The 9,681-nt window shown below is 43.8% G+C and overlaps 2 protein-coding genes across 2 annotated transcripts; both read left to right on the forward strand.

The window, feature by feature from the left end:
• The first annotated feature begins 9 nt into the window (after positions 1 to 9).
• Positions 10 to 1,295, forward strand: LOC129676205 (zinc finger protein 713-like). Its single transcript, XM_055606531.1, has one exon. It carries the CDS (start codon positions 306 to 308, stop codon positions 681 to 683), a length of 378 nt encoding a protein of 125 aa, XP_055462506.1. The 5' UTR covers positions 10 to 305; the 3' UTR covers positions 684 to 1,295.
• A 3,382-nt stretch (positions 1,296 to 4,677) lies between these two features.
• Positions 4,678 to 9,677, forward strand: LOC129676206 (zinc finger protein 713-like; the record flags this gene model as incomplete). Its single annotated transcript, XM_055606532.1, has 5 exons — positions 4,678 to 4,890; positions 6,700 to 6,781; positions 7,405 to 7,531; positions 8,047 to 8,139; positions 9,495 to 9,677. Coding segments are annotated over exons 2-5 (451 nt in total), but the record flags the coding sequence as incomplete, so codon positions are not given.
• Positions 9,678 to 9,681: the final 4 nt, after the last annotated feature.

Below are 9,681 nucleotides of genomic sequence, written 5' to 3' on the forward strand. Positions count from 1 at the left end.
ATCAGAGAATCCATCCTGTTGAAAAGCCTCTCTGCTATGACACACAAGGGAAAAGCATCAGACAGCATTCAGATTTGAATTATTATCATGGAGTGTATGTAAGAGTGAAACCCTATGACTATAATGAGTGTGGGAAAATCTTCAGTCAGAATGCTGTTCTTACTAATTGTATTCTTCTTGGAGAGGAAACTGGTGAATGTGGAAAGACATTCAACCAACATTCAGCTGCTAACCAACCTCAAATAGTCCTCACAGGAGAAAAACCCTACTTGTGTGATGAATGTGGGAGAAGATTCCGCCACAGAATGCACCTCATTGAACATCAGAGAATCCATACAGGGGAAAAGCCTTTCATGTGTAACAAATGTGGGAAAGCCTTCAGGCAACATTCATCCTTTAAGCAGCACCTGAGAAGCCACACAGGAGAGAAGCCCTACAAGTGTAATGAGTGTGGTAAAGCTTTTAGCCGAAGCACAACCCTCACTGAGCATCACAGACTTCACACTGGGGAGAGACCTTATGAATGTAGTTTTTGTGGGAAAACCTTCAGCCGAAGATCACATCTTAATCAGCACAAAAGGACACATACAGGAGAGAAGCCCTATGAGTGTAATGAATGTGGGAAAGTGTTCAACCGGAATGCACACCTTAACTTACACAGGAAAATCCACAGCTGTGTGTAATGGACTATAAATGTGAGAGGACCTCAGACTGAAGTCCTTCCCTTAGTGGTACAAAACTCAAGGAAAACAAACAGACAGACGGGAAGTTGTTAAAACCATTCTTTTCATTCAGTAGCAAATTGTTCATGGTAGGAAGAAAGCTTACCTACAAGTGAGTTTTTACTGCATTGGAACCAAATTTATAACTGAATTTAGTAGTTTATAACATCTCCAGAAGGTCTTATAGATAGTGAACATTATTACTTTTACAAACTGAAATATATTGGGCCCTGTTCAGATTCCAGTGCAAAACCCAAATAAAGGTGGGGAAGATGACATGCCTGTAATTCCAGCACTCCGGGTTTGCTGCTTGTGGTTTCTTTGTAATCCTAACAGTTGGTGGTGAGGAGGATTAGGAATTTAAGGCTATCCTCCAGTAAGGATGGAGTTGAAGGCCATTTTGTGTTAGAGGAATGTCTAGCCATGTTTTAAAGTGCAGTTCAGTGCCTTGTGATCCAGTTGGGGCCCTGCCTTGGGCATTGTTATGAATGTTGAACTATCTTCTGTAACCATGTGATGATAAGGAATGTTCCCCTGTTATTCCAGACTGGTAAATAAAGGTGCTGAAGCCTAGGACTGGGTTGCAAAGAGGTAGGCAAACTTTTAGGTTCCTGGGCTTGGGTTTGAGAGGGAGAGGAGAAAACGTCAGAGGAGGTAGCAGGAGATGAATCCGGAGAGAGAGAGAGAGAGAGATGGATGAGTCTTCATAGGGCGAGATGTCAATAAACATGTGGCTGTAAGGACAGACTGGATGGAACAAGCCATCTGGGAGCCATCAGAATGCCAAGTGATTCCCTTTTATGTGGGTTTTAAAGATACTAGGGTCAGAATAGCACAGTATCTGCCCAGTATAGTTCTTTAAGTTTAATAATAAATCATGATCATTTTGTGTCAGTCATTTGGAACTGACTGGTTAAAGAAAACTGTATTAATTTAGAAAGGGGTTTGGGTTGTTGAAACCCTGTTTTAAAAAAGAAAATAGGAAAAAAAAACCCACAAAAATCTAAAACTCAGTAATTTATAATTACTAAACTGTTATGTTTATTCTATAATACTTTTAGTTATATGAATATTGATTACACAAGGCAATACTGCGGTATAGCCAGGTATATAAAACAGAATGAACAGAAAGCATAGTATTTCTTTTTTTAATCTTTTTGTAATTTATTTATTATGTACACAGTATCTGCATGTACACCTACACACCAGAAGAGGGCAGCAGCAGATCTCATAGAGCCACCATGTGGTTGCTGGGAACTGAACTCAGGACCTCTCAAGGAGCAGCCAGTGCCCTTAACCTCTGAGCCATCGCTCCAGCCCTGCATATTTCTTAAACTTTATTCATTTTGTGCTTTCATTATTCTTTCTCTTAATTCTTTTTCTAAAGGACAGTAGAATTTTTAGCCAGGCCTAATATTATCTATGGAACTTAATAGTTTACTATACTAACTAAAATTTGTTCTGCTTTCTAGAACAATAAAAATAATTTCAAATTTTAAAATACTCAAGTGGCATGGTACCTCAAGCTTATAAGACAGAGGCACTCCACCTAAGACAGAGGCACTCAGGAGGTGGAGATGGTGAGATTGCTATGAGTTTGAGGGCAGCTTAGGATACACAGTTAAGCTTTGTCTCAGAAACACACACCCTGCAAAACCTCACAACCTCACATGCTCAAAGGTTCCCATCAAGTGGAGGACAATGTCAGGTCCTTAACAAATGCCATCTGAGGAGAGGCCCAACCTATACAGCTTTGGTTCTGGCCAAGTGTCAAAGAGTCTTGTTCGCCATTTTACATTCTCTCACACTCCATTGGCCCTCCACACACATGTTCTTTCTGCTTCAGATGTCCTCCCCAAATCCCATGTGTTCTGATACATAAATGACATGCCCCGCAACAGGTGTGGTACAAAAAAGTTTATTGTGGGAAGGGCAGGGGGAGAGAGGGAGAGAAGACAGAGTCTGAGTGGACCGTGAGAGAGAGGTAGGCAGTGTGGGAGAGCAAAGCGGGGAGGGAAACGGGCAGAGAATGCAAGAGGAGAGAAAAGAGACAGGAGTCTTTTCATCCTGGGCCCTTGGCTCCAGCAGCAGGTGATGACTTAAGCGGTTGCTAAGCAACCTAGAGGCCAGTTGGAAGGGCTGCCTCTATGCTAACAGCAAGTCCCTCTGTGGGATCCTCCAGGTCCTCCTGCTGTATTCTACGTACTGACACAAAGAGGAATGGTGGAATGCCTTGACCACTAACTGAACTAGCATCAGTGTCTTCCTAGGAACCTGGAATGCAACTGTGGCCTTGAACACTGCCAAGCACACCAACAAAAGTGTTAAGATTATTGTCCAAAACAGAAACTGGCTCCCAGTCTGAGCCCAAATTCCTTATGGGAGCTACACACACACACACACACACACACACACACACACACCCTTAGCTGGACAAAACTAAATAGAACATCCCAGTCTTTTCACATACTTTGCACTGATGAGGTGGAAGTTCTGTTAAGTGCTTTGTACTAATTGCCCTGGAATTTCATGTTTCTTTCTTTGGAGTCCAGACAAGACTTATTTCAAGCCAGTTTGGGACACCTCTTGTGGGAACGACCTTGCTACCCTTTTGAGGGCAAGTCTTGTTACAGAGGGGGGGGTGTCTCTGTATTTATACTCTCCCACTACCTAATTGTTTCTTTTTCCTTTGCCTGTTAGACTGTGGGCCTTTCTTGAGTTAGGCTCCCCTTTTATTCATCTCTTCCCTACAAAGACTAACACAGAATCTAAGAAAAATGTGTTCCATAAATGTTTACTAAGAAAAAAAAAGTTGGACAGATTGATACCTTGTTTTATTGCTATTGTAATACTAAGGATTGTTTTGTGGACAGGGTGCATGAACTGGCTATTTAGCATTTACCAAGGTTTTTGATGAATTTTTATTTTTCAAATCTTCCAACAGTTGCTAAGATAGCTCAGTGGTCAAGATTGTCTGTATTTGACCCTCAAAAAGTCTCTTCCAACAGACTGCTCCTCTTCACAGTATGACTAATATATTCACAGTGTTCCCTCTCTGGAAGCTTTTATCAGGAAAGCTGCAACAAATCACCTGAATCCTTTAGGACTCCCACAAAACATATTCTCACAGCAGACTCTCTTTCATTGTCCAGCTTTTTTGCTTGTTTGTCTGTTTTTGAGACAGGATCTGGTAGCCCAGGTTGGACCCTAATTCACTTCCTGCCTTCACTTCCTCAGTGCTGAGATTATATGCAAGACCACAGGAAATTTATGGAGTGTTGGGATCTAAGGCAGGGCCTTGAGGAAGTAGGTAAATATTTTAGAAGCTGAACTACGTCCTTAGCCCCATGTATGTATGCATGAATTATGTTTGTGTTTAGTTGAGGTGAGCCATCAACATAATACCCAGACTGACCTCACTGCAATCGCTATCGGTCTTTGAGTGCCGGGATCGAAGCCATGCGCCACCACACCCACCTTTTAACATTAAACTGAAATGTCTTGGCGTGCATATTATGTACCTTTATGGAGACGACGTGACGCTGAAGTGCACACACAGTCATATCAGGGTGATTGACAGGGCCATCCACTTACCATATCTTTGCCTTGAAAATATTCCGAACCCTCTGTATCTGCTACTTTTTTATGCAAATATTACACTTGCAGCCGGACATGAAGCGCTATAGGTTCACGCCTCTAATTCTAATACTGCAAAAGAGGAAGCTTAGCCAGGTGGACGATATGAGACTGCTTTAAAAAAAAAAAAAAAAGTTTCTGTCTGACGAATGCAAGTCCCTTAATTTGAAGGCATGCCCCATCTATATCTGGGAAATCCAAAGACCAGAAAAACAAAATGGAATAGGAAAAGGTAGGAACTTCCCGATGACCGGTTATAGTGCCTGTGGGTAAGGCATAAACCAATCTCTTTTTTTATTCTTTATTAATTACACTTTATTCACAAGCCAGACAAGACAATCTTAACCATGAAAATTTCCGCCCAAGGTGTGGTGGGGAAGAGGGACAGGTTCAAACGGACTGAGCAGCACATTCCCTTTAGCCTCGCCCAAACCGAAAAACGGTTAAGTTGGGGGCGGAGCTAGCGCATCCATGGCGTCATCACGCTGCGCCCATGCTCTGCCAGCACTGATGTGAGTGCTGGTCCTCCAAGGTGAGCGAGGGCTCCACATCTGGCTTGGGGTTCGGTTCTGCAGGGCCTGGTCTCCTGTCAATCTCCCTGAGGCGCGGTGCTTTCGGCAGCAACTATTCCCATCGTGTGTCCGAGTCAAAGTCTCCTCGCTCCTGTTCTGAGTAGCTGCCCGGCCGAGGTCTTGCAGTGCTACCAGAGCTGTGAGCCCTTGCGTGTGTGGTAGCCGGCTGTAATGGTGTAATCAAGGCAGGCAGCGAGCTGCAGCGAATGCTGTGACCCCGTGGACGACAAGGAATAAACCCGGCAGACTCGGGATTGGAGCACTTCAATTAGAAAAACTCCCTGAGCAGGGACGGGTTCCAAGAGAGGACACCATTCAAGTGGCAAGGACGAGGTGTTTCTAAATAGTTACAGCACAAATAGTGGAGAAAGAGTAAATAAGGCGACTTGTCATCTGGTGGTCCGTGAGGCACTGTAAGTAGCGGAGCTTTGATCTGTAGAGCATCTGTGATCCGCAGCAAGGGAGTTTTCCAGATTAGGTCAGAGACGCCCTGGCTGGTGCCTTAACTGCTTCTCTTCCCTGTCTCCTGCCTCATTTGGAGAGACTCCAATGCTACCAGTGTATTGGTGTGTTTGCACACTGCAATAGCTTTTCAAAACCCTGTGAGCAGGCCATGATGTTCCTAACTTCCCGAATGGGGAATCTAAAAGCCAGGCATGGTGGTGCGCTCCTGTAATCCCAGGCTCGAGAAGTTGAGGCAGGCAGATCTCTGTGAGTTTAAAGCAAGTCTGATCTATGCAGCAAGTTCCAGGAAAGCCACAACTGCACAAAGCAACCCTGTTCCAAAAAAGCAAAAGTAAAAAATTTTTAATTTAAAACAATAAAATAAAACTTTTGTCCGTGCCCAGCAATCTCCAATTCAATAAAAAAAAAAAAATCTCTGAAAGCAGGGGCTGAGCCTTGGTTACTTTCAAATTTCCCTAAGTATTGAAAACCATTACACTTCCCACATGAGACAATGAAAATAAATATTTGTACCACACAAAAAGTCCTCCATACAGTTACCCAAGGTAATGGACAAGCAAGTGTGAGCTGGCGTGGTGGAGGTGGTGACAGGAGAATCAGGAGGTCAAGGTTCTCCTTGACGACATAGTAAGTCTGAGGCCAGACTCTACTTCACAGGACCCTCCTCAAAGAGATCACCCGGGGCTGGAGTCATGGCTCAGCAGTTAAGGACACTTGTTACTGTTGCACAGGACCCTGGGTTTGGTCCCCAGCACCCCCATGGCAGATCACATTGATCTATAGTTTCAGTGGACGTAAGGTCTTCAGTCACATGCATGGTGCATGTACACACAGGCAGGCAACACTCATACACTTTTTTTTTTTTTCCTGTGTAGTGTGTCTGTCCTGGAACTCTATAGACCAAGCTGACCTGAAATTCAGATATCTGGTGGGATTGGGAGGGATTGGGGGAGGTGGCTACAGCTGGGATACAAAGAGAATAAACTAATTAATAAAATTTAAATATTTTTAAAAAAAAGAAATTCAGAGATCTGCCTGCCTCTGCATCCCAGTGCTGGGATTAAAGGCCTGTGTCACAAGCACCCAACAAAGTATATATATTCTTTTTTAAGAAAAAAAAGGAGGGGGGGGAAACAGTTAAAAAAAAAAACACAGTAACGGAAAACTGACCGTTTATAGTTGTCTCAGTTTTAAGCTTGTGTCTTTGGGGCCTCTCTGTATATTGTCTTCTATTGCAGAATGTTCCAAGGTTTAGTTGCAGTTTTAATGACATTAACAATGTGTTGCCTCTTTCTCCCAATTAGACCCTCTCAGGATACTTTCCTTTCCCAGAAGAAGATGAAAGAGAAAGAAGTGAATGATGGGTTCCAGATAGGAAGATGCCAGGTAAGTTTAATTTCCTCTCCTCTAAAATGCTATTGTTGTGGGGAGAAATTGCTCAGCCATTAAAGACACTTGTTCTTGCAGAAGACTAAGATTCAATTCCCAGCACCTACATGGCAGCCGATGTCTGTGACTCCAATCCCCAGGGATCCAGTGCCATCTTCTGGCCTCTGTGGGCACTGCACACACATGATAAACGGACAAACTTGCAGGCAAAACACCCAAAAACATAAAAACAAAATTTAAAAACTTTATGGAAAACTGGGAAAGACTGTTTGCCTACCATGCACAAGGCCCTGGGTTCAATTGGAAGTTTTGAGGTAAAAATCTATTTTATAATGGCTAGGATGATATCTCAGTCAGTAGTACACTGCCTTCCTGACAAATGTGAGGACTGAGTTTGATCCCAAGAAACCAGGTTAAAAAAAAAAAAATCCAGGCATGGGCTACGAAGATGGGCCCAACAGATACTAAATATTGTGTCAGCTGATGAGATGTAGATGCCCCGAGACATTGTTTCTATGGAAACTAGTCAAATATTTGGAATAACTCAATAAATGCCCTTCCCTTAAAAAGATGGCTGTCGAATTAGGTGTGAGCAAGGAGGGGTGTGCTTGCTGTTCCAGGTGTTGCTGACATTCCAGGATGTGGCTGTGGACTTCACCAGAGAGGAGTGGGCACAGCTGACCCCAGCTCAAAAGACTCTCTACCGAGACGTGATGCTGGAGAACTACCGGAATCTGGTGGCCCTGGGTGAGCCCCGAGTTGTTGGGACAAGAGAGACCATTCAAATGAGTTTATTTCCTTTAGATGTAGGAGACATTGAAACCTTTGTGAATATGGTTTAGGTGTGTTTGTTTGGAAACAAGGCTTTTCTCTGCAGCCCTGGCTGTCCTGGAACTCCTTTGTAGAACAGGCTGGCCTTAATCTCACAGAGATCAGCCTGCCTCTGCCTCCCAAGTGCTGGCATTAAAGGCCTGCGTCTCCACTGCCCAGCTGAATGCTTGCCATTTTTGGAGACAGAGATTTGTCTGATGTTCTTTTCCTTCAGGTACAAGACTGGCTTTGTTCATATTGACTCTTTTCTTTCTGGAGACAAGATCTCATTACATATGCTAGTCTGAGCTCAAACTCATGGAAACCCCTGTGCCTCCCGAGTGCTGGGATGATGGGTAATGGATGAGCCAGCATGCCTAATTTGGAAGTGGTCCCAGAAACAACATTTGTTCCCTATAAACATGTGAGACCTACATTTCCCCCTCGCCCAGGGCACCAGCTTTCTAAGCCAGAAGTGATCACACAGTTGGAGCAGGAGGCGCAGTGGACAGCAGAAAGCAGCAGCCAGCTGGACACTGTTACAGGTGAGAAGCAAGATCAGTGGGAAAATGGATCCTTCTCAAGTATTCCAGAGTGTGTGTTCTGTGGGATAGAGTATTTACAACATTCAGCTTTCCATTCACATGTATCATTTATGGAAGGTGGAAATGGCTGCCTTTTTCTTATGATTGCATAGAAAATATACACTTATTATGAAAACCGATATTCTGGAAGTGAAAGTGTGAACTTCTGTAAAGAGATTGCTCCCTAGGGTTTTCTCTGTATTTTCTCCATATCTCCTGTTAGTTCTCTCTCTCTCCCTCTCTCCCTCTCCTTCTCTCTCTCTCTCTCTCTCTCTCTCTCTCTCTCTGTTTTTCCATTTTGTGTTATGTGTGAGGGTGCTGGCCTGCGTTTGTCTCTGCTCCAAGAACATGCAATGCCACAATGCGTTTATTAACATCAAGTGTCTTCCTTAACTGCAAGGACTCACACTTGACCCCAGAGCTTGCAGGTTGGGCTAGGGAGGTTAGCCAGTTTCCTGTGGGGATCCCGTCTCTGCCTCCTGAGCACTAGGATTCCAAGTGAGGCACCACACTGCCCCAGCGTTTCCCTCAAGGCTGGGAGCATACTTATAAGTCATAAAATCTGGTTTTCATATACAAACAGGCAGGGTAACTTCTAAAGTATTAGCCATGATTATTTGGGGGGAATGTGGTTCTTTTAAAGATTTTGTTTTTACTTGTATTTCTTTTATGTTATGTTTGCATTCATGTATGTCAGTGCATCACATGTATGCAGTAGCTGTGGGTGCCAGAAGAGGGCGACAGATCCCCTGGAACTGGAGTCACAGTCTTTATGAGCCACTGAGTGGGCGCTGGGAAGGAAGCCAGGTCCTCTGCAAGAGCATCCACTGCTCTCAGCTGCTGAGCCATCTCTCCAGCCCCAAGGACTCTTTCCTTCCTGCATTGCTCCATTTATTTTAATACGTTATTCTGTGTGTTACTTGTATGCCTTTAAACAAAAATTTTAAATGGGATGAATTTTTAAATAAACAAGTAGAGATTACAACAGGACACTCTGCAAATTAGCCTAAGAGAGCCTGGACGTAGATCTGCCCTCTCAAAGCACACTGTTCCTCCAGTGTCCTCCATAGTCTTTGTCTGACATTTCTTGTTCTTTCGTCCACTTGTGCTCAACCATGGAAACCTCTGGGTGACCACTTTCTTGCCATGACCACCACAGGTGCGTTTTAAATGTCCCCATGCTCACCGTTTCCTGTCCTCCTTTCTCAGTCTTCCTGCTTGTTGTATGTCCATATTCTAAATGTGCATTATATTACCATCAGGATTATCTCATCATTCTGTATGTGATGGTATTGTACATTCTGAATCTCTTTTAGGTGGGGTGGACAGACGTGTAATGAAAAAGACATCACTCAAGCAGAACACAACCGATGAAAATCAGCCCCATGAAGTTAGAACGGAAAAGCTAACAGGGGCCTCTTTCGAGTACTCCATCTTAGGAGGACTCTGGGATCTTGATTATCCGTTAGAACTGAACCAAGAAAAGCAGCAGAAGCATTTGGA

The sequence above is a fragment of the Psammomys obesus genome, unplaced genomic scaffold (assembly GCF_907164565.1).
Source record: "Psammomys obesus unplaced genomic scaffold, mPsaObe1.curated_primary_1811, whole genome shotgun sequence".
In the NCBI taxonomy this organism is placed as follows: Eukaryota; Metazoa; Chordata; class Mammalia; order Rodentia; family Muridae; genus Psammomys; species Psammomys obesus.

Coding starts and splice junctions, on each gene's coding strand:
- LOC129676205 (XM_055606531.1), top strand. CDS start 306: ATGCACCTCATTGAACATCAGAGAATCCATACAGGGGAAAAGCCTTTC.